Genomic DNA, 23449 nt, shown 5'->3' with positions numbered 1-23449 from the left:
CATCTGGTGCAGTATGATAAGTTGCAGTGAAAATAGGAGATCCATAGAAATCCCCAAGTGAATGCAGCAGGTGCACGAAACTTTTCAAACCTTAGCCAAAGTGTCTCGGACAGGTAAGTCTGCCAGACCTCTCTTTGAAAACCACCAAGCACCTCCCTCAAACCCGGTGTCTTCAGTTGCTTGGATCACAACTCCTCCCACCTCCAGCAAAATGGTAGTCCAGCACACCAGGCGGGCACCAGTAGGGAAGGCTGCATACATCTACAACAGCAATTCTGTTTTTCTTTCATCTGACATGTTTTTTCTTCCATTTCAGCTTGTCCTCTCATGTACTTGGATGGATACACTGCTCCTGGTAAGAAGTTATATACAAATAGCCCAGACGTTATATACAAACATTCCTCACTTCCTTTTTTTTCTGAATTCCTCCACTGTGTTTTCTTCCCTGCAGGCTTTAGGATGCTGGACTCTTACAACTTAACAGAGAAGTATTTTGCTTCAGTACCAGGCGTTTCACTGCAGACAGGATCTTTCCCCAGTCATGTGGCGTACAAGCTCCATAAAAACGCCTTTGTCAGCCAGCCCACAATGTAAGTTGTGTTGTTTCTTTTCTTCGACGGCCACTTCTCCTGCACTCCATTCACTCAACATGCTGCTCACGTGCCCATTAGACTTCTGTTGTGCCTTTCTCTCCTCTGTCCTATCATGTTATGACCCTAACGTGTATGCTTCTGTCATCCCAGTCTTCTCACCGGTGTTTTCAATCCCCCACTATAGAAGGGAGAGCTATATCATTTGTTTGCTGAAATTTTACAATTTAATTATTTCAGCAGAAGCTTTGGAATCAAATTATTCACACTTCTACACAATCCTTTTAACTAGGGTGGGAACACTGGGAAAGGGAGAATCCAAGTAGGTAAACTGAAGAACACAGATGGTTTAAATTAACCTTCCTTTTTTGTGAGAGCTTGTTTGACTCTCAAGTACAATGTAGGTTCTTCAAGGTTCTTTTGTGTCATTTTTGACACACCAGCCTCCTTTCTTTTCAGGAAAATGAATGGCCATCTATTGAGCAAGAATCTGTGTCTTCTTCATTTTGCGTGATTGGCAACTTTGAGCTGTAGCTTGCTTCCAGTCAAGATTTTTATTGTGCAATCATGCTGTCTCATTTACTGAATTTTACAGGAGGACTAGCCTTATTATCTTGTACTTTTGACCCTGTCATTTCTTCTGTTGCTGCTTCCATCTTTTCCCCCCCAGAAGAAGTCTATGAAGGAAAATATATGGAAGAGATGCACAATGCCTTTTGAATGGCAATGTTAAGAATACCCCATCTGGAAGCACCCCTTGCCTTCTGGTTATACATTTTCCAATGCAATTAACATATAACACATATAACTGACATTTTTCTACGGTCTTTTCTGGGTTTTCAAAAGGTTATTGAACTTTTTTCCACACATGTTTACTGAGCAGTGCTTTCATGCTTTCCTTTACAGGGAAATTCATCCATATGGATTATCAAAGGCTTATACTATCATATTTTTATTCCGTCTTGTCCCGGAAACCACTACCGAACCATTTGCACTTTGGCAAATAACAGACAGAGATTACAAACCACAAGTTGGAGTTGTTCTTGACCGTAAGGATCCTTTTCCTCCTACCATATCATATTAATTGAATCTGTGAATGGAAATGTACAGCTTAGTTTCCATTCGGCATTTCCTAATATTTCAGAATCAAAGTTTTTCTTATATAATGATGCATTTATTATTTAATACGAAAAGTCACAAATTTGTTCAGCATGCGGGATTGGCTGGGCAGCTAACTGTGAGACCGACTGAAATCTGCGCAAAAGGATAGTTGTACACTCTCTGTGTTTGCCAGGCTAGAGCTAGTTTTGTTTTAATGAAATGATTCAGCCAGTGGTTTAATCTGACGTTTTAAAGTATCTGTTCTCAGGGAATGGAAGACTATCAATTTTAAGAAAGATCTTCCAGTAATTTTGTTCTGAAGCTAGACTTTAAAGAAGCAGTGTGAACAGGCAGAATCTCACCTGTGGAGGTTCCCCACTTGTTTCCAGGATGAACCTCTATTCTCTCTCAGCCCCTCTCCTTCTCTCCTGCTTTCCCTACCCATTTTTGCATACGTCTGTGCAGAAAGAGGCATGGAGCTCTGTACTGCAGGATTGGTTGGGGGCAAGGGTAGAGTCTGGCACCAGGCCAAGAAAAGCTTCCCCAATTCTGTTTCAAAGGGCCTAGCAATTTTTTTAAAATGCTCAGAAAAGTAAGTGAGCATTGCTTAACTGAAAGTTGTCTCAGATTTTTTTCCTTTTGTATCAGCCGTTTCAAACATTTCAGCTGTGGAAATACTATTTATTTGTCAGCATTTGTGAGCAGTCAATTAATACCAGATGTTACTGTAGTTCATCGTATTCTGGTGGCATGTGAAAAGCATAAGTAAATACACCAGAGTGCTTTGCTTTCATCTTTAAACTGGGCAAATCTTCATTCAGACTGGAATGGTCCTAAATCATGCTATTGCATGTGGTGTCTGGGTTTTGAGATGTGGGAGAACTGGCAAGTTGGGAATCGCAAGTTACCCCCTCTCGCCTTTCAGCCATCTGCAATGAGCAGGCTCCATTTCCTCTTACTAAATGTGGATGGCTGGATGGCTTGCATTCTATAACAGTGAGCCATATTTCTTACCCATTTAAAGCTTGATAGTAGTTGTCATTTATTGGGGCACCAAGGCCTCTAATAATTTATCGTATGAAATGAACATGAGCACTGGGGTTGTCATCCAAAGTTTTAGAAGAAACTTTTGTTAACTGTCATGGCATTTTCACATTTAATTTTTAATCGAGAAGGATAGAAAAATATTTTCATTGAAACATGAACGTTGGGATTCTGAGGAAGCTCTAATGCACACATTATTTGCTTTACCAAATGGTGACTCCTATTCTAACAAGCATGCATTTATATGTATGATTTACAGTTGGGCCTCTGCATGGTCCACTCAGAATTACATCTCACTGAGTTCACTGGGACTTGCTCCCAGTTCTGTATAACCTTGGAACTTTAATTGTGGGGGTGGGGGGGAGATGAGAAACAACGTGGTAGAACCTCCACCATTTCTGATGCCAGCCAGTGCAGGAACTGTGGTGGGAGAAGGCTTTTTAGACCAGTAGGTAGTCTCTTTTTTTTAAATTTCCTTCCTTTGAAGCCAGTGAAATTAATTATGTGGATTAATTGAATTGATTAATTATGCCAGCTCCAGGGTGGTGTAGCTCAGGGATAGGCAGAAGATAGATGGCGAATGACAGCTGAATGGTTTTCAGTCAGTCATCACATTAGGATGTTGAGATAGAAAAGAGTTTGGGGGGAACTCAGGAATGAATTTTTGTGTGAGTGGTTGTGAGTTCAGCTCTGGCACTGAAAATAAATACCTAATCTGAGCATATGCTCAGAGGTATCCTTGTTTCTTAGCTCTAAAAATATATTGCCTTCTTCCCACCCACAACTTTCCTCTTAGGGTGGAAAGAATTCCAATGCAAAAACAAAGTAGATTCCTAAGCCCACCACTGGCACCATTCACAAGCCCAAATCAGGAGCTTCCAAAGAGAATGAAAGGGCTTTGGATTCAGAGGGCCAGAGCACTTCAGTTTGGAGTATACTGCCAGCAAGAGCTGAAACTCAAATATTTTGGCCAGCTAATGGCCAGCTCCAACTCATTGGAGAAGACCCTGATGCTGGGAGCGATTGACAGCAAAAGCAGAAGGGGACAGCTGAGGATGAGGTGGCTGGATGGAGTCACTGGGGCAGTGGGTGTGAGCTTGGGTGAACTCCGAGGAATGGTGGAGGACAGGAGAGCCTGGAGGAACGTTGTCCATGGGGTCGCGATGGGCTGGGCACGACCTTGTGACTAAACAACAGCCAGCAAGAGCAGAGCAGTGGTACAGGTACAGCCATGGAGCTTTTTTGTAAACACACAGCCATCCAAAGGAGTTAGGATTGGGCTTAGACACTTATACAGAGGAGTTTTCTACATGAGACATCAATTGGGAGCTTGTTATTCCCTATGAATGGTCGTTCACAGATTCTTTTAGATGATTATGTGACCTTCCAAGTTTACTTCTGTGTTTAATGAGGACTTCTGGTAAGGTTTTTTAGATCATGGAAAATGGAGTGTTAAATGTAAAAGTAAAAGAAGCCTCTTCTTTCACTTGAGTATTTTATTATACTACAGTACTATATAGGAACTATGTAGTGGAAAAGAAGGGAAAGGAGCACTCTCCGTGTAGGGCTCAGCTCTCAGTTCTTCAGTGAAAGCAAAAGCAGATAAGAGTCGATTAACAGTCTTTTGTAGAAAAGTTCTAAGTCTCAGTCAAATGAGTTATAAGTATCCATAACAGGAATTATTACATTTCTCTTAGTAATTCATTCTTTGCTGCCTGGGACACATTTCATGGCATACTAACCTATATGATGCTAGCATATTTTATTCTCTTACAAAAATATTTGTGGTGTATCGTTCATATCTACAACACAGTGTCTTTCCCTCCCCACAGCCTCCAGCAAAGTATTGTCATTCTTTAACAAGGACACAAGGGGAGAGCTTCAGACCGTGACATTTGAAGGGGAAGAAGTAAAGACACTCTTTTATGGGAGTTTCCACAAGGTAAAACAATTGCGTGCAAATTATTATGAATAGCAGTGCTTTTCTCAAAACAGACACCCCCATTGGTCAGTAGATATTCATAGACATAATGATTTATAAATTAATTTAAACAAATATTATTGGGCTCATACCATTACTACCTATTGTACGAACATGACATTATAACATATTGAGCATGTCCAGTACAAAATGCGTGTTTACAGAGAAGAGAATCTCTTAGTTTCAGTGGGGCTTCTTTGCAAGTACATTGGCATAGGATTTATTTATTTATTTATTTATTAAAACATTTTTATGCCGCCCCATTCGCCGAAGCCTCGGGGCGGCTTACAACATAGATAAAACAAGTTAAAATCCATATAAAATAATCTTAATTAAAACTCACATTATAAAATAAGCCGCCCTGGCCAGATAAAATTCAATTGTATTTAGCATTTAAAATGTTGCTTAAATAAAAAGGTCTTAGCCTGGCGCCGAAAAACAAATAACGACGGCGCCAGGCGGACCTCTCTGGGGAGCGCATTCCATAACTTAGGCGCCACCGCTGAGAAAGCCCTTCTCCGAGTAACCACCCTCCTAATTTCTCTCACGGAGGGCTCCCGGAGAAGGGCCTCTCCCGCCGATCTCAGGGGGCGACTGGGCAAATATGGATGTAAGCGCTCCTTCAGGTAACCAGGACCCAAGCCGTTTAGGGCTTTATAGGTCATTACCAACACCTTGAATTGGGCCCGGACTTCAATGGGGAGCCAGTGAAGCTGACGGAGAACTGGCGTCATGTGAACATAACGTCCAGTCCCCGTCAGCAGCCTGGCAGCTCTATTCTGAACCAATTGAAGTATCCGGACCGTCTTCAAGGGTAGCCCCACGTAGAGCGCGTTACAGAAGTCAAGACGGGAAGTCACCAGCGCATGAGTCACTGTTGCAAGGCAGTCGTACTCCAGGTAGGGGCGCAGCTGATGAATCAGCCGAAGCTGGAGGAAAGCGCTCCTCGCCGCTGTTGTCACCTGAGCTTCAAGTGAAAGCTCCGGGTCGAGGAGCACTCCCAAGCTGCGGACCTTGTCCCTAGGAGGGAGTGCAACCCCATTCAGGACAAGGTTCAGGTCACCTTCTCCGAAGCCCGAACCGCCAACCAACAGGACCTCCGTCTTGTCTGGATTGAGCTTCAGTTTATTGGCCCTCATCCAGCCCATTACCTCGGCCAGGCACCGGTTCAGCACAGCCACTGCCTCACCTGGATTGGTGGAAAACGAGAGGTAGAGCTGGGTATCATCAGCATACTGATGGGTCCGCAGCCCACACCTCCTGATGACCTCTCCCAGCGGTTTCATGTAGATATTGAACAGTAAAGGGGACAAAATGGAACCCTGCGGTACCCCATGGCAAAGCTGCCATGGCGCAGAGCCATAGTCCCCCAACACCACCTTCTGGAATCGGTCGTTGAGATAGGAGCGGAACCACCGCAAAGCGGTGCCTCCGACCCCCAATCCCGCCAGCCTATCCAGAAGGATACCATGGTCGATGGTATCGAAAGCCGCTGAGAGGTCCAGGAGAACCAACAGGGACGCACTCCCCCTGTCCTTCTCCCTGCACAGGTCATCGTACAGGGCGACCAAGGCAGATTCAGTACCGTACCCGGGTCTGAAGCCGGACTGAAATGGGTCCAGATAATCAGTTTCATCCAAGAGTGCTTGGAGTTGTCCCGCCACCACTCGCTCTAACACCTTGCCCAGAAACGGGATGTTGGCCACTGGTCTATAGTTAGCGGCCATCCCTGGATCCAGTGACGCCTTCTTCAGGACCGGTCGGACTACCGCCTCCTTTAAAGGGGCAGGCACCCGACCCTCCCTCAGAGAAGCGTTAACCACTTCCAAGATCCAGGTTCCAATCCCGTGCTTGGAATCCTTTATTAACCAAGACGGGCAAGGGTCCAGAAGGCAAGTGGTAGGACGTACTCGTCCAAGCACCTTGTCCACATCATCGGGCCGCAATAACTGAAATTCATCCAATAATTCTGGACCAGACGGCAGCGTTGGTGTCTCCCTTAAAACCTCTGAATCAATAGTGGAATCCAGCTCGTGACGAATCTGAGCGATTTTCTCCCTAAAATGCTCGGCAAAGTCGTCACAGCGGGCCTTTGAGGGTGGAATCAGCTCTTCCTTTGGCCCTGGGTGAACCAGGCCTTGCACCACTCGAAAGAGCTCCGCCGGACGGCATTGTGAGGAGGCAATGGAAGCGGAGAAGTGTCTCTTTTTCGCCGCCCTCACCGCCACAGCATAGGCCCGATAGTGGGCTCTTAAGTGTGTTCGGTCAGATTCATCACGTGATTTCCTCCACCTACGCTCTAGCCGTCTCCCAACCTGCTTCATTGCCCTCAATTCTGGAGTGTACCAAGGGGAAGAGCGGGCTCTGCCCGGTGGGAGAGGACGCTTAGGAGCAATCGTGTCTACAGCCCTGGTCATCTCCCCATTCCACAGTTCAACCAGAGCCTCGACAGGAGCACCCGTCTTGTCAGCCGGAAACTCCCCCAGAGCCTTCAGGAATCCTTCCGGATCCATCCGGCTCCGGGGGCGGACCCACACAATCGGGTCTGCACCCTTACAGAGGGAGATGTCGCTCTCGAGCACAAACCTCACTAGGAAGTGATCTGACCATGACAGGGGAGTCAAGCATAAATTCCTCACCCTCAGACCACCCTCTTCCTGCCCCGTCGAGAAAACCAGGTCCAGAGTGTGTCCACGTTCATGGGTCGGGCCGGTGACATGTTGAGACAGCCCCATGGCCGTCATGGAAGCCATGAAGTCCTGAGCCGCCCCGGTCAAACTAGCCTCGGCATGGATATTGAAGTCCCCCAGGACCAGCATCCTGGGGGTCCTCAACACCAGGTCCGAGACCGTTTCCGTCAGCTCAGGCAGGGAGACTGTTGGGCAGAAGGGTGCACGGTACACCAACAGAATCCCCAATCTGTCTCGGTCGCCCAACACCAAGTAGAGACACTCCAGCCCTGGTCTCGAAGGGACAGGAAGTCCCGTGAGAGTGATGGAGGCCCGGTAAACCAAAGCGACCCCCCCTCCCCTCCCCTCCGGCCGTGAACAGTGCTGGACCATATACCCGGGCGGGCACAATTGAGAGAGGGCAACATCCCCCCCCTCTCCCGCCCAGGTCTCCGTTATACAGGCCAGGTCGGCCCCCTCATCCACAATCAAGTCATGGATGAGGGCAGATTTGTTATTGGCCGACCTGGCATTACACAACAGCACCGTCAGGCCCGAGGGGCAACTGACAAGACTCCCTGGCACCTTCTGGCTGGGAGCAAAACCAGAAGTAGGGACAGGTGTCAGCCATCTGTCCCTCCTTCTTCTATGCGGACACGTTAAGCCCCCACCGCTATTACGTCCATTGCCCATCACCACACCAATGGCGGCGCCAGTGCGCTCCCCAGGAAACGCAGGCGGCAACATGGCCAGGGACGACTCCATAAAAACAAGTTAAAACACTTTAAAATTATAAAACATTTAAAATTGGCCGTTCAACAGAAGGGACTGCCACAACAAAAGAGCAAGTCCCCTGGCCAGCCTAGCTCCCCCCGAACAGCCCCCCCAAACGGCGGCAAACCGCCCTTTGGCCGACGCCCTTTGGCCGCCGGCCCCGGCCGCTGCTGGTGCTTTGTAGCCGCCGGCCGCCTGACGCCCCACCCCGTCCGGGCACGCCTGCCACGTGTGCAGGGGCGTGGCAGGGCAGTCAGGTAGCGGCGGAGTCGGCGGCGTGGCGCAGTCTTCGCGCGATCTTCGGGCGCGTGCGCGGCGCGGTCTTTGGGCGCGTGCGCGGCGCGGTCTTTGGGCGCGGTGCGGTTCCCAGGCGCGGGCGCGGTCTCCTGCCAGGTGTTGTTCCTCCCGCCGGCGCTCCCCCCTGCGGCGCTTTATAGCCGCCGGCCACCCGACGCCCCACCCCGTCCGGGCACACCTGCCACGTGTGCAGGGGCGTGGCAGGGCAGTCAGGTAGCGGCGGAGTCGGCGGCGCGGCGCAGTCTTCGCGCGGTCTTCGGGCGCGTGCGCGGCGGATTGTGTCTAAAAGGATTGTGCGGATTGTGTCTAAAAGGTGGTAAATACTCTGGACCTGCTACGATTTCATAAGTAAACTGCTATGACATGTTGCTTTCCCTGGCTATGGACTGGCTACTTCGTTAGAAAGGATGTTTGAAAGCAAAAGAGAGGGAACCACCAGTGCTGCTCTAGATAGGCAACCTGCATAGATCAACATCCTTGCAGTAGTTTTCTTGCTTTCTAGCTATTACGTTTTGCAACCCAGCCCATATTTGCGTTTTCATGTGATACAGCCTTCCCTAACTTAGCTCCCTGCAAGGTACACTAGCTGACAGCCCCCATCATTGCCAGCATGGCCAATCCTGGCTGGGGACACTGGGAGTTGTAACATAACACATCTGGAAGGCATCAGGTTGGGGGAGGCTGATGCAATGACTTACCCTGTCTGATCTCCATAGCAATGGCAGCTGTCCAGTGAAGGCTCAAGGAAACACGGTGCATCATAGAGGTGGCTCATGTGATGAGTTTTATTGAACAGTGTGAGTGGAGACAGGAAACACTGTAACGTATAGACAAGTACTTACTCAACCATCTGAGATTATGATCATCCCAGTGCACAGCACTGTTTGTGCTGCAATGTTAGTTTCATCCCTTTGCACACACCCTTAAATAAATAGGGATATTCTTATGGGTTGCAGAGTATTATGCATATATCAGTGCACCTGTCATTGAAACAGATACCAAAAGCAAGGAGTAAAGCTACATAGAAACTCATGGTGGACCTGTCAAGGTACATACATCTGTTTCTCTAAGTTCAGTGTACGCAGAAATGAATATGTTCTGTGGGAAAAATCTAAGTGGCTCTGCTGCATCAAAAGAGAAATACAACAGATCTTGAAATGCTATTTAGTTTTTTAAAATCATTCTATGTTAAAATATGCCAAACTTTAAAAAAATTAGATCTAATCCTGCCAAAATGTCAAATATTTTTGTGGTATTCATTCAATGGGTTATACATTGAATGAAGTGAAAAATAGCTAACTTAATCTTGGCCGTTTGTGGAAAATTTGCTTTGGCATCCTTTTTTGGACTTTGAGTAGCATTGCTATAGTGCTAGCTGATGAAAGTCTGTTGGGGAAAATGTTGGCTTAGTAATACAGCAATTAAAATCCCGTCAAAGAACTCTTATAGGAACAGATGGTTTTTATTCTTTGTCTTGCCATTATGGGCCCAGTGACATGTGAAGGAAGTTCTGTGATTTTTTTTTTTTTTTTGCAGTACTTTTTTAACTAAAAAAGCAAAAATGAAAACCTACCTTAGGGGGGTGAGGACTGGAAGAGTTGTGCTCCTTAACCTTTTCATATTTATTCTGTTTCGGTACTTAAACCTGACTCCTAGGTGACATCCCACCCATGGGGGAAAAGATGTGAGGTCCTTATATTTTGCCCTCTCTCAGAGAAAAGGGAGGTCCATTTTAGGCAAGTCAACTTTGCATGAGGAAATAGCAACAAGTCACAGGGTCATAATACTTCACAACTCTGCCACTTCTTGGCTTCCCAAAAGCTGCTTTTTGTGGCATTAAGAGTTTCCCAAAAGCTTGGCTTCCCAAAAGCTGCTTTTTGTGGAATTACTGCCCACATATAGTTTGATTCCCAGGCTTTATCCTAGCATTCTATTTTCATCAAAGCTATGCTCGCTTACTAAATGATACTAAAAGTGAATGGCCAGGCAAGGAACTGAAAAGGCCCACTGCTGTTAATGCAAATATAGCAGAGTTGTCTGTGCAGGGGATATGAGTTATCAAGAGTGCTCTGGCCAACTCAGCCTGGTTCAGCATGTGCAGCCTTATCATAGTGAGATGACCGCCTTAATTGTGCCTGGGTTATTTTGCTGTAATGTACGTTCTGTGGGGCTGTCCTTGAAGACTGTTTGGAACTATACCTGGTACAGAATATAGCAGCTGGAAAGCTTTTAGAAGCTAGGTGCTTCGATCTTAGCCCATCCATTTTAGTTACTTACTTTGGCTGCCCATTTATTTTTAGCCCCAGTTCAAGGTCCTAGTTTTGACTTTTAAATCCCTACTTGCTTTGGGACCACATTATCTGAAAGTGTATCTGTTTCCTACCAAAGCATTAAAATCATTAAAGCATTAAGATCAGCATCTGAGGTCCTGCTCTCTGGCCCATGCTATAGGCTTCGTGTACCCACTGGCTCTAGGATGGTGGGTACTAGGGAGAGGGACTGCTGAATGGAAACCCCTTTGCAATGGATACACATAGTTGCAACACCACTGTCATTAAAAGAAAAAACTGAAGCCGTGCTCATTGCAGTCTGCATTAGGTACTTTATAGAGCTGCAGCTGCTGCTGCTGCCGCCACCGCTGTGTGTCCTTGGATTTATATTTTCAGGCATTCTGTAATCTTTCAAGCCACTTTATGAATGCAGCAAGCCTCAAAATGGGAAAAAACCCCAAATAAATAGGCAAAATATGGGGCATGATATTGCTTTCAACATTTGGATGCTAGATATTACAACACATACTTTTTAAAGCATGATTCACTAAGCCCCACTAATTTCAGTAGGACCTACTTCCGGGGAAAAAAAAATATGCTGACTCTCTGAAATTATGAGGAAAGTTTTAGTTAGATAAATCTTGAATGCAAACATCTGTTGAAGTGCAGTTTACTTTCCTGCAGATTCAACTATGCAAAGTGTAATTACATGTAAACTAAAAAAGTGCACAGAAATATGATTTCAGATCTTGAAATTGAAAAATGGCAAGGAACTTCTGTTTGGAAGCTGAACACAAGATTAGAATGGTTTCCTATTTCTCATAGATTGGTGGTTTAACTGTATTATTCAACTTTTGATGCATGTCCCATAAAATTTTGTTATATATATATATATAATATAAGAGAAGTTTATTCCTTTTACCCAAACAGGGCTTTTGCTCAAGAGTATATAAAGCAAGACTGTTGGACTTCCAAACTTCCCAAAATATGCTGTTACCCATACAGTTATTTTTTAAAATTTATACTGAATAACAGAGATAATTATTCTGCATAATTGCAGTTATTTAAATCACTGGGATTTATGTTTTCTGTCTTTCTTAAGCAGCAGACCTGAACTCTTTGGAAAGAGATCTCTTGCTAGTCTTTGTCAGTAGCAGATGCTTCCAAACCTTATGATTAGTGAATCTATTATTTCTGATTTTGAGACCAAAATTGTAAACATGAGAAATTTTATACTATCCAGCTCACCCAATCTCTTCTGCCTAGTTTTTTTTTTAATGAATGGAAGAGGTATGTTGCTCTTATGAACTTCTGCAGAGTATAGCAAAATCCAACAAAATGGTATGTGAAAAAGAACATGGAAAAATCAAGTTTTTCAACAAGTGGCAATTACAAAAATCCCGTCGAGTCCTTCTGGCTTTATCTTTGGTGGTTGTTTTATTAATAAAGGCATAGCTGGTATGGGCCAGCATCATCCATTTGTAAGGACAGCTACACACCCTTAACCATACCCAAGTATGCTCTGTAAAAAAGAAATGCAGTGCTTCAGTATTTGAGCAACGCATTTCAGTGCAGGAAACAACTTTGTGTATTGAAGTGTTACCTATTTCAAGAAAGAAACTCCTGCATGTGAAGGACTCATGGGCATATCAGTTCCACAACTTCAGTATGTGCTTAACTGCATTTTAAAGTGAAAATTCTTCCTAAAATATATAAAAAAGATTTGTGTGTTCTTAGTTATGCAGTGTCTAAATATTTTTGTCACAGATCCATATTGTCATAACACCCACAAGTGCTAAGATCTACATTGACTGTGTTGAAATCATGGAAAAACCAATTAAGGAGAGTGGAAATATCACAACTGATGGTTATGAAATACTTGGTAAACTACAAAAAGGGGAAAGGAAAACAGCAACAGTAAGTAATTGTATTCATTTATTAGTTCAAAGCATGCCCAGAGTAAATATTGAAAGCCCACTGCATAATATTTTGCATGAATGATAAATATATGTCTTTACATTTTTGGAAACAAACATAGCTACATGAAATATTATATATATGGTGATAAGCTGTTGTTGCCATGAACTATAATAAGTTCACTTGATTGTAATTGTGGCATCATAAAGAGAAATATATTGTGGCATTGATTTTCATTGTGAAACCCTACTTCACCTGATGCATTAAAATAATGACAATCAGTTGCTACTATTGCTATTTCTCTCACACATATTATAATATCTTCAAATTGACTGTATGTTTTGAGTGGTTCTGGACCAACTTTATGGCATGGAACCAGATCAGTCTTGACTAAATTAGGACATATGTTCAATCTATGGTGGATAAGTTTGTTCTTTTTCACCATCCCAGTACTGGTCACAGGTACTATATGACCCAAAGGTTGCAGTCACACAACACAATAACAATGCTTTGCAGTTTGTTTGTTTGTTTGTTTACCATGACCAACATGACAGATATTCAAGTAGCTTTGATTTTATCATGGCTTCCATCCTCCCTACTTAGTTCTCTTCCTGCTGGCGCACATCCCATCAGCCGCTGGGCCTGAAACTCAATCCCAATGTGCATAACTCCTTGCTTCTCTGAGCTGCCTTTTCCTCATTGGTCCACGCATAGAAACTGGGTGGCTGAAGTGGCTCCTGCAGTTGCCACTGATCCCACAGGACTCTGTGCTAGTTGCATACCAGGGCCATAGAAATCACGAACCTGGATTCAGACAGCATGACAAGCCATGATGGTACAGAGAAAGTTTCTGATTGTGGTTTCTAAGGACCAAACTCACCATGAAGAAATACACAACCAAGTTCAGACAGCACAACAGACCAACAACAGTAAAAACCACCATGGCTTTTCATGTTGTCTGAACCCAGCCAAGAGCTGTTCCTCTGAGAAGTTGGTTGGACTATTCTCAGAACAAAAATATGAAGTCATATTAACAGACTATGGATAGATTGTTGACCTCCCATCAAAATTTCCCAATGTTCTTGATGTCTGTCATCAAGATATCAAGATATTCCCATAACATTAGTTCTGGAATAGAATCTGAGTGTCTGTCACAGAAGCACGGACGTCTGAGTCAACAGCAGCGTGACTCAGTCCTAAGAGGGACTGAGTCACATGCTGTTTGGCTGGGAAAATACTTTCTATTATTTGAAGCAACTTGCTCTCACAGCTCTGTGTATGTGTGTGTAAATGTGCACACACATTTGCATGTGTGTGTGTGTGCATTTCAACGTGTGTGTGCACGTGCACGCGCGTGTGTGGAGAGTTTTAAAATGCAATAAAAAGAACTCTCTTTTTGCAATTTCATACAGATACATGTGTTTTTATTTCACAGTTTGAGATCCAGAACTTTGACATTGTCTGCAATTCAGTTTGGACAAGCAGAGATAGATGCTGTGACATTCCTTCTAGGGTAAATATAAAAAGAAACATTTTTACAATCCTAATGCCTTATATCAGCATTCTGAGCCAGTCCTGCCAAAAGGACAGTGTGGAATATTAGGTTTCAGTGTCTCCATTGGGAATAACAAATGACGTGTGCCACCAGATGAATCATCTTGCAACTTTAAGGAAAGGAATGCAGACACTTTAGCAGAACCATATTCTGATGTTTGCTGCCTTGAACTTAGGTACAAACAGATCAGTTGTCTTGTCATAGTTAATCCTGGTTTGATCTCTTTCAACTATATTTTAAATAAATTTAAATGCCCTCATCTTTGCAGGATCAAGAGATCTGTTTTGCTTTTACAAGCTAAATTTGCTTCCTCATAAATTCAACTTACTTTTTTTTAAAATAGTGTGTGTGCGGGGACTATGAGGTGGAATAATAAACTAGCTGGGCTTTGGAATTGTGAAATAACCAGGTTTTAGCTACTGCTAGTGTAAATTAGCAAACGTAAATCAATACACCAAATTTGTGCTTATTTGTAACGTAAAGTGTAAGTCAAATTTGTAAAGAGGGGACAGAAAGGAAGAAATGATGTGGAGATTGGCCAGGTAGAGGATAATGTGAAAATTCTGTCCAAAGAAAATAGAAAAAGAGAAAAGAAGTTGTTTTACTAGAATAACGCAGCAGATTTAACTTTTGTGCTCCTGAGGAAGGTTTCTTCCAAAACACATTGGATAATTTGCTCTTTTATTGACATTTTGGGGTTTTTGTAAATATTGGTGGTGGTAGTCTTTTTGGCTTCTGCTAAGGCCTGCTGCACAAAAGCTTGATTTTGTTTAATATCTCTTTGTGACAAGAAATCGGGCACAAACAGTAACAGACCCCAGATATGATGTGGGCTCTGCCTCCTGCTCTTCAGTAGCTGATGCCAGGAAAGCAATTGGACTTGTTAATATCTGAATGGCGCAGCATCAGCCTGATTGGGTCATCTGATTTCAAGCTGAATAAGTTTCACTGTTTTCTAAGATGCCTAGAATATGTGGAGTAATAAAAAGTGGCACAAAGTGTGTGCTGAATATACCTCCCCTCAGATGAGCAATTCCATACTGTTTTTACTTGTTTAAGCATCAAGGCTCCCATGGCATTATGGTTCTGGGACCTGAGCCCTGAATTTCTGTCCCTCTTTCAGAAGTTAAGCATTGCCCAGCCATATTTTTTTTTAAAAATGACTGCATTGTTGCTGAATTCTGTGGGACTTCAGAATCAGATTTATTCCTGCAGTTATTGCTGTATGACATAAACACCATTGTGAGCATCATCTTTCCTTGTGGAAAAAGAAATGATGAAAGATTGTGTGTTAATTTTCAGAGGGACGAAGCCAAATGCCCACCACTGACAAATGCTTGCACGTGCACTCAGGACAGCGTGGGACCTCCGGGGCCTCCAGGACCAGCCGTAAGCACAAAATCTTCGTCGTCTGCCATGTGGAGCACTTCACATTTGCAAACTGATCTCATAAGCTTGATGGATTCCGGCACCGAAGCCAATTCCATCGAAAGACAACAGACTTTACTGTTGCCTTGCCATGTGACGCCATTTGAGCACTGGCCCCATCTTTGGTGTAGCGGCAGCAACTGTTAGGGATGCTACAGCCCTTCTTCTTGGTCTTGTATAACAATTCATATACTTTGTTACTAATCTGTGCACAGCGGGCTGGGAATGAGACTGACAGAACAGACAGCATGGGCCAATATTACTGACATGAATCAATATACATTTTTATGTGTAACAGAGTGTATAATGGCAAAAGATTTCTGTTTGAATAGAGCAACTTCCTTCAATACCATCTTCATAGAACTACCCTAATTCTAGCAAATATTGGTTGGGAGCTGTACAGATGTAATGAAAGTACAGGCTGGCATGGAGTAGAGAGATTTGTTAAAAGGGAAAACTTTTTTGAAATTCCCAACTGCAGTGACATCCCCAACCCCCATGCCATTTAAGGAAGTGGGAAGATTGACTAGATCAGTTAAACACACCTCTGTTTGGGTCACTCTCACTTCTAAGAGCTCACTTAAAGAAGGAAAAAGAGAACATGTTCATTAATAGGCTGGCAAATGGGAGGTTAAAGGAAAAGTGGCTTTTAAAAAGTAAGGTGTTCTTGAAATGGTGGGACATTGATCTGTAGCAATGGAAACGCTTACGCTATTTTTTGTAAAAGATACATGACCATAGTAGATATGTTCACATCTGTATAAACATACACCATACTTAATTGTACTAAAGTAGCATGTATTTAAAGGTCCTGGGCTTTCAGTGTGCGGTTGCGGCATTCCTTACCAACAGTGATGATGTCGCTACTCAATAGGTCCTACAGTCATATTGCTACACATGTGTGTTGCGGCTGCGTTGGTTGTGCTGAGAGGAGCACAATTTGGCCTTGCTTACTTGGCTAAAAGTTTACAGGAACATACCCAGAGATCTTGGTGTGACAGAAATAATGAGCACTTGTCTGTATAGCAGGCAATTATACCACCCGTCACTTCCAGGACTCCAAAAAGCATAATCTGTGAGCACAGCTGGACTTCATTGTATTGTTTTTCATGTTAGCCTTGCTGTTTATATTGGTCACTTCTTCAGTCCCAGTAGAGTGGCAGTGTCTAGTCTGCTGCCCACAACCTCTTATTTGTGGTGCTCAAGATAAGCAGTCCTTATCCATGTGCTGAATCTCCTGTTTGGCCCAACAGTTAGTTGCAGGAATGAATAATTTGTAACATTCTGAACTTCCATGCATAAAATGTATATTTATTATTTACATTTTTTGTTTTGCTTAGGGAGCTCCAGGTACTAAGGGACCAAGAGGTGAAAGAGGCTTAAGTGGACCCCCTGTGAGTATTTGCCTAAAATACAGTAAGACTACAGTATGTTCCATTGAACTGAATAGGGATTACTTCTTAGCAGATATGTATAGAATTGTACTGTAATAATTGTGTATTCTGACTTAGATTTATTGTAAAAACTCAACAGATTAGTATAATTAAAAATTCAAAACAATAAATACATGATTGGTATTATGCATTCCAATCTTTATATTAGGGTCACTTCACACAATTATACTTTAGATATATGCAAATGCGAATGCAAGAAACACATTTCAGAATATCTGTTTCATATAAGTACAGTTATGATTCACTCTGGCAAACCATGTTTTCTTCTCTGCAATGTGTGAATTTGCCCTTTTTTGCCAAATGAAAAATAAATATATGCTCCTCTCCTCTCCTCTGCTCTGCTCTCCTCTCCTCTCCTCCAATTGCCTTCAATTTTTGGCATTAGAGAATCCAGTACAAATATGGGGGAAGACACAACCAAGGGGATGCAAGCTCTGTAGCAATGTTCTTTTTCAAGAAATTGGAAATAGTTGATGTAGATTCTGTGGCGCAACCTAAGAATGGACAAAATCTGTAGAAAATTGGGACATCATTAGTTATCTCAAATAATGATACCAGTGATGCAAATGATAATGCCAAATCGCACATTCCCATCCAGTCCACTTTTATTTTATTTAAAAATAATGTAAACTGTCTTTCCTTCATCTGCATTTTTGCAGCTTTATGAGGTCCATTTACAAAGTATATTTACAGAAGATATTCCTTTGATCGAACTGATGGTTACCAGTACTGCTGCATTTTTGCACTTAAAAGAACATCAACTAGAAAGCCAAACACAGTGGAAACCTCAACTCCTTAGACTGTAATTTCATAAATTCTATCATCACCTTCTTATAAAATATGATAAGAATCCATCACGGTATGATTTGAAGATAGAACTTTGGATAACATAAAAGACTAGCAAATAGATTTCTTTCTTTTTCTACTTTAAGGGACCACCTGGACCTCGTGGAGATGTTGGACCTGCAGGTCCTCAAGGCCCACCAGGGCCCCAGGGGCCAAATGGACTTTCCATTACAGGAGAACCAGTGAGTAAGCAAGCATTCTGCATGCATACCTGTTTGGGGAACAAGTCAACCAGCACACCATAATCAGGGCCCTCAGACATCATTTCTGTTCTGTTTCTTGGCACAGTCCTCAAACATCTGCCTTAAGGGGCAAGGTGCTTTAGCACAACACAATATCTTTAACAGCAGATGTCATATTAAAGAATAGCTGTGCTTTTGTGCTAATTTGTTACCACATTCCCTGTTCTTTTGATTTACTTTAGTCAGAATGCAGTGTTACGTTTTCACTGTGTTTTCAAAGCAATCCCCAAGTTTTCAGAAAGGTTGCACACTTCTCTAACACTCTCTGATAGTTTGCTAAGCTATTCTCCGATAGGTACATCCTTGCATTCTAGAAACCAAATCAAGTGTTACCAACTGTAACTGACTTGTAATACATTGACTGTGTAATAATCCAAATATGTTCCAGGAAAGGTAGAATCTTCTGTTTTTGTGGTAGAAACGCTTCATACATGGGTACTTCTGGCAGGAACAGCTGCTTTCCTCACTGAAACTCACACAAGAGCTTTGCATGATGTAAATCAAGCTGAATGCAGGGAATCTAAACTGCACGTATAGGCACAGACCCTGTGTTCAAGTGCACTGGGATCACTGCAGGCATACACATACCAGGCTTGTAATTATCAGTCTTCCTGCTGGAGCAGACTTCTGGTTCTAATCCTGGAGGAGTCACTCTTCTTGAAGGGTTATTGGTAAAATCTATGTATTCAATATATGGGTAGAATCTCACATTTTTGTGACCTCCTGCTCCCCATCTGAAGTGTGCCCCAGCTTAAAGTACTTTGTGGTGTTAGGCTGCTGGTAGGACCAGTGAGAAATGGGAGTGCTGGACTTTGCTTGGCCAGCTGCTCTTAATCAAGTTGATATCGAGCTTCTCCTTTTCACTGCAAATATGTCTAAATATTTCAGACTTCCTACAGCTTTGTTTTTCAAGGAATAACCAAGCATTCTTGGTTTTTTATCAATTCCAGGGCCGTCAGGGGATGAAAGGTGATGCTGGAGAGCCAGGACTTCCAGGTCGATCCGTAAGTTCATTTTTATAACGAGGTCATGCATACTACTTACTTACCACACACCTCAAAGTGATGCCCTATCTTGTAGGCCAGATTAGGTATGTTTCATTTAACTCCATTGTTCTTCTGCAGAGAAGGCAAGTTAATTTTTTAAAAGTTTGTAATAATAAAATAGAGCAAGATGATGTATGTGTTAGTTATGCATGCATGTGAAGCAGTGTTGTGAGATGCAACTAGATTTTGATGACATGAAGAAGCCATCAAAGATTCATGCATCCAGAAAAAGAAGGCAATAGAGTTAAACTGTGACAGATTCTACTAGTTATTGGTAAGTTTTCTTACACAAAGAAGCAATTGTTTAGGGATTAGCCATTATTTTTTAATTGGAAGTCACATGTGAAGGAAGATCTCTAATGTGATAATAAAAAAATAAAAATACAAATTAAATATAAAGTAGAAAGAAGGCAAAGGGTAACTCTATACAAGATGCTGGTGTTTTCAAACAAGTTTTTTTGCTCTGTTTCTTCTGCTTGTTTATGAAAAGGAATATAAGAACTATTCCATTTAGAGTACAGATGAATGTGCATGGTACCTTAACAGTGCATTTTATAGCATAGCAACCCTCTCTGATTAATGTTCTTCTTCTCTAGGGTTCACCAGGCTTAACTGGCCCGCCAGGTCCAATGGGACCTCCAGGTGACAGGGTAAGCATTTCTCTGGTATCATTAGTGAAGACTGCAGCGATTCTAGGACCATGGCAGGGATTCAGAAAGGTCCCTGTTTTACAACAATCTCCTACATGGGAATACAAGTAGCACAATGGATTTTCTTTCCATGTACAACAAGCATAAAGGAGGAGTGCCATTCTGCATGTAATGGAAGTCTTTGATTAGTGGGTTCTGTTTCACGTACACACAGGGCAGAATAAATATACAGTATGTGTGCCACTGCTGGCAATCCCAGTCCACATGTACATGAGATTCATCTGGGACCACTGCAAGGAAAGGTCTGCTGGCATAAATGTGTGAATGTCACAAGGAAAAGGAGAAGCTTCCTTAGCATAGTCTGACAAGCTGTAGAATAGGAATGAATGAAGATCCTACCAAAACAAATAAACAGAAAACCCAGAGTGATGAATGGGGGGCGGCGGGTTGCAGTTTTAAATGCTACAATCAAGTATCCATAGACCATTAGCACAAAGACTTGGATCAATCCAATTATCCCTGTGATGCCATCAGTGAAGTGTAAGATTTTTGAAGGTTAGGAGAAATAAAATGCATGTTTATAAGTTACCCTCTTGGTCCTGTCCCATTCTTTAAATAACACAGTGCCTTCTTTTTTGAATTAACAACTGTGACTAGCTCTTTTTACTAGCCCAATATGGATGCTTCCCATTCTTGTTTGACATTTTGGATGAAGTGCTTGCTTAAGCAGCACCTGCATTATAGAGAGAAGGATGTAGGAGGAGCTGGCAATGTATGTTCATTGTACAAAATGACAAATACATTCACAAACAGTTTATTACACTGGTGTGATGAAGGCAAACAACAAACTTTCAGCCTGATGGACATCTTTATTTTTTTATTCAGCTGTGGAGAGGGACAGCAGATCTTTCAGTATAACATCAATGTTATTTGCAAAGCTGGCATCAATGGAACCTTTTTACCAGTAACTGAGCTTTGGAACTCAGCATGAATTCTTAATCTGAGCAGAATCTTGCTATATTGAAGTAATAACCTGTTGGTGTAGATTTATAACACATCATAACTGAAAGCCAAAATTAGATAGCATGGGGGGCTGAAATAGTTTGTTTCAATTATTAATAATGAAGCAATAAATTAATAATTTAAAAGGCAATTAGCTCGTCCTTCAAAAAATGCAATCCAATACTAACCCTTACACTTTCATTTTTCAAATAGGGATTCACTGGAAAAGATGGCCCAACGGGACCAAGAGGACCTCCTGGACCATTAGTAAGTGTTAAATTAATTGTATGGGTATAAATTAGGGGTGTCTGAATTCGGGCTGGGAGGATTTCTATTTGTCTATCAGTTTTGTATCAAAAACTGTATGTGCAACATTGTTTCTCCCCTTCATCATTTCCATTAGTGCAGCACACAGCATGACCACCTAAGCCAGTTAAATCATACGGCTACCATACATGCTAATATAGAAATCTCAGTTTTCTGCATGTGCAAAAATAATAGCATCCACATGTGTGTGAAACAGGGCATCAGCAGGCTTGGAAAATTGCAGGATTTGCAAAGTACAAAAAACATTTTAGACCACCCCATCCCCAAGACATGAGGTGGAACCCAAAACAGTTTGATGAGGACCGAACATGTTCTAGAACCACAAAATACTGCTTTACTGTTATGGCAGATCTCGGAGAAGCGATGGAAAACTAGGATGAGGTTTCCTGAAAAAGGGCATGGCTGGCTGGAACCCTGAGCAGAAATTCTCTTACTCAGCAACAATTTTGAAGGACCTACTAGTTTGCTTTAATTTTGCTGATTATGTAATGCAATTCTACCCAATCTTGTTATCGTGTCAGTCACTATATGTGCAACCTGCTTTTTTCCTGTTCCAGTCTAAGTCCCATTTCTAGAAATACTGCATTGCCTGATGATGAAAGAGAAACTTTGATGATTGCAGATGGTTAGGTTGGAGATTTTTAAAAATCTGTCTGCAGCTAATGTGGTCTGCATATGTTTCTTACACTGGAAAATGGTCAAGAGGAAATCATTTTGAGTACAGTTAAGCTTTGAAATACTTCATGATGGTTTATGAGGACTGAAAATTGCTCTGATGGAATTCATGCCTTTGAAGTGATTAGCAAGATAGCTAGTATTAAGAAATCTTGGATTTTGTGGTTGCTTGTAAAAATATGGTAAAAGCAAATCAGTTGGTTTCTAAGATCATGCTCATTACAAAAATGATCTGTTTAAAGGGTTACTGTTTGATTTCCCTATATAAAGGCCCACACTTAGGACATCTGTGGGCGACAGAAGTTTATAATCATGCAGCTAGAAAGGGGATTTTGTCTACTAACTGCTCAGATCACAAAGAAATGTAAAGCCATATCATCAGACAGCCCTGCTCTTCTACCATTTCACCAGCCATTTCAAACAAGTTACGATCAGGGAGCCAAAAGGGAGGGGCTGTGTATGGGGAATGTACACTTTTTAAACTGGAAGAAAGTCCTGCTGTCCTCTAGGAACTGTAGTGGGGAAGTCACAGAAACACTGAGAATGCAGCTTTTTGTTCTTTTTGAATTGAATATTTGAGTTGAAATCCTGTCCTCCTTCCTTCCTTCATTTTCATGATTACACATTCCTATCTCTAACTGGCAAGAAGTTGCTATACATGCTGCAATAGGTAGCTGCTGACTAGGAAAGAGAATGGAAAAAAGTGAGAAGATATCAATTTCAGGAAGAAGGCAAGAATGAAAGAAATTTTCAGGTTCACTATGGATACAGATACAAAACTGAGCTCAAGGCATTTCAAATTGATTTTTCCCCAGATAGATTCTCAAACAATCAGTTCCCTTCTTGATCTTGCCACACCATTGCAAAATAGTTTTAGAGACCAGGATTTCAATTGGTCGCTCAAGAGTTTCCCCAGTGAAGAATTCCATGCAAAATGCTTTGGGATCAATAAGCATTTTTTTCTTGTGTCACTGAACAGTTCCTTCCTTCCTTTTTTCTAGCAAGGGACTGGCTCTGTACCTCTGTGTAATCTATTCACATCTGCTGGAACCTAATGCCAGTTCAGCATTTCCAGTACACATGTGGAGATGGGTGGGGACATCTGAAAAGAACACATTTATTGGGAAAGTTGCCAAATAGAAGCCAAATACCTTAGTTCATAAAGCAGAAATGGGAGAACTGAGAGGCTCTCAGTTTATGCTGCAATAAATCTAAAAATGTGAGCAATTGTAAATGAGAATAGAAAACATTTTTACACGCAGTTCACCAGTTGTGTGGGCATCATATTAATTGGGCATCAAGGGTGAAATTCTATTCTGCTTGTCTGCTGATGGAGTGACATCTGCCAGCAGACTTGATTCCACCTTTCCTTCTTCCTTCAGTCCCCATTCCCCCCTCCCCACATGCATGCACATTGCAAGATTGGGGATAGGAAGCCCTCCAGAGCAGAGTTTGGTGACAGAGGTGGCCCTGATGAAGAAAGGAAAGGATGGAAAAAACCTGGGGGGAAAAGTGGAAATCTGCTTGCTAAACATTGGACAAAACCCAATATAGTGGATTCATGAGTATCTATCTCAGACT

General features: G+C 42.5%; 1 protein-coding gene across 6 annotated transcripts in view; it reads left to right on the top strand.

Moving 5' to 3' along the window:
• COL12A1 (collagen type XII alpha 1 chain) overlaps positions 1 to 23449 on the top strand; it is a 137550-nt gene that overhangs the window by 100406 nt on the left and 13695 nt on the right. For all 6 annotated transcript variants that reach the window (XM_044421608.1, XM_044421613.1, XM_044421614.1 and 3 more), the window contains 12 exons: positions 317 to 355; positions 452 to 590; positions 1497 to 1639; positions 4568 to 4677; positions 12494 to 12643; positions 14079 to 14156; positions 15501 to 15587; positions 16967 to 17020; positions 18013 to 18108; positions 19119 to 19172; positions 19811 to 19864; positions 21080 to 21133. In XM_044421608.1, the coding sequence (XP_044277543.1) occupies positions 317 to 355; positions 452 to 590; positions 1497 to 1639; positions 4568 to 4677; positions 12494 to 12643; positions 14079 to 14156; positions 15501 to 15587; positions 16967 to 17020; positions 18013 to 18108; positions 19119 to 19172; positions 19811 to 19864; positions 21080 to 21133 (1058 nt within the window). The remainder of the gene's footprint in view (positions 1 to 316; positions 356 to 451; positions 591 to 1496; positions 1640 to 4567; positions 4678 to 12493; positions 12644 to 14078; positions 14157 to 15500; positions 15588 to 16966; positions 17021 to 18012; positions 18109 to 19118; positions 19173 to 19810; positions 19865 to 21079; positions 21134 to 23449) is intronic.

Source organism: Varanus komodoensis, unplaced genomic scaffold (assembly GCF_004798865.1).
Source record: "Varanus komodoensis strain SLA01 unplaced genomic scaffold, ASM479886v1 scaffold12, whole genome shotgun sequence".
NCBI classification, from domain to species: domain Eukaryota; kingdom Metazoa; phylum Chordata; class Lepidosauria; order Squamata; family Varanidae; genus Varanus; species Varanus komodoensis.
The sequence above is the reverse complement of the archived record's forward strand: the minus strand, read 5'-3'. Positions and strand labels throughout refer to the sequence as shown.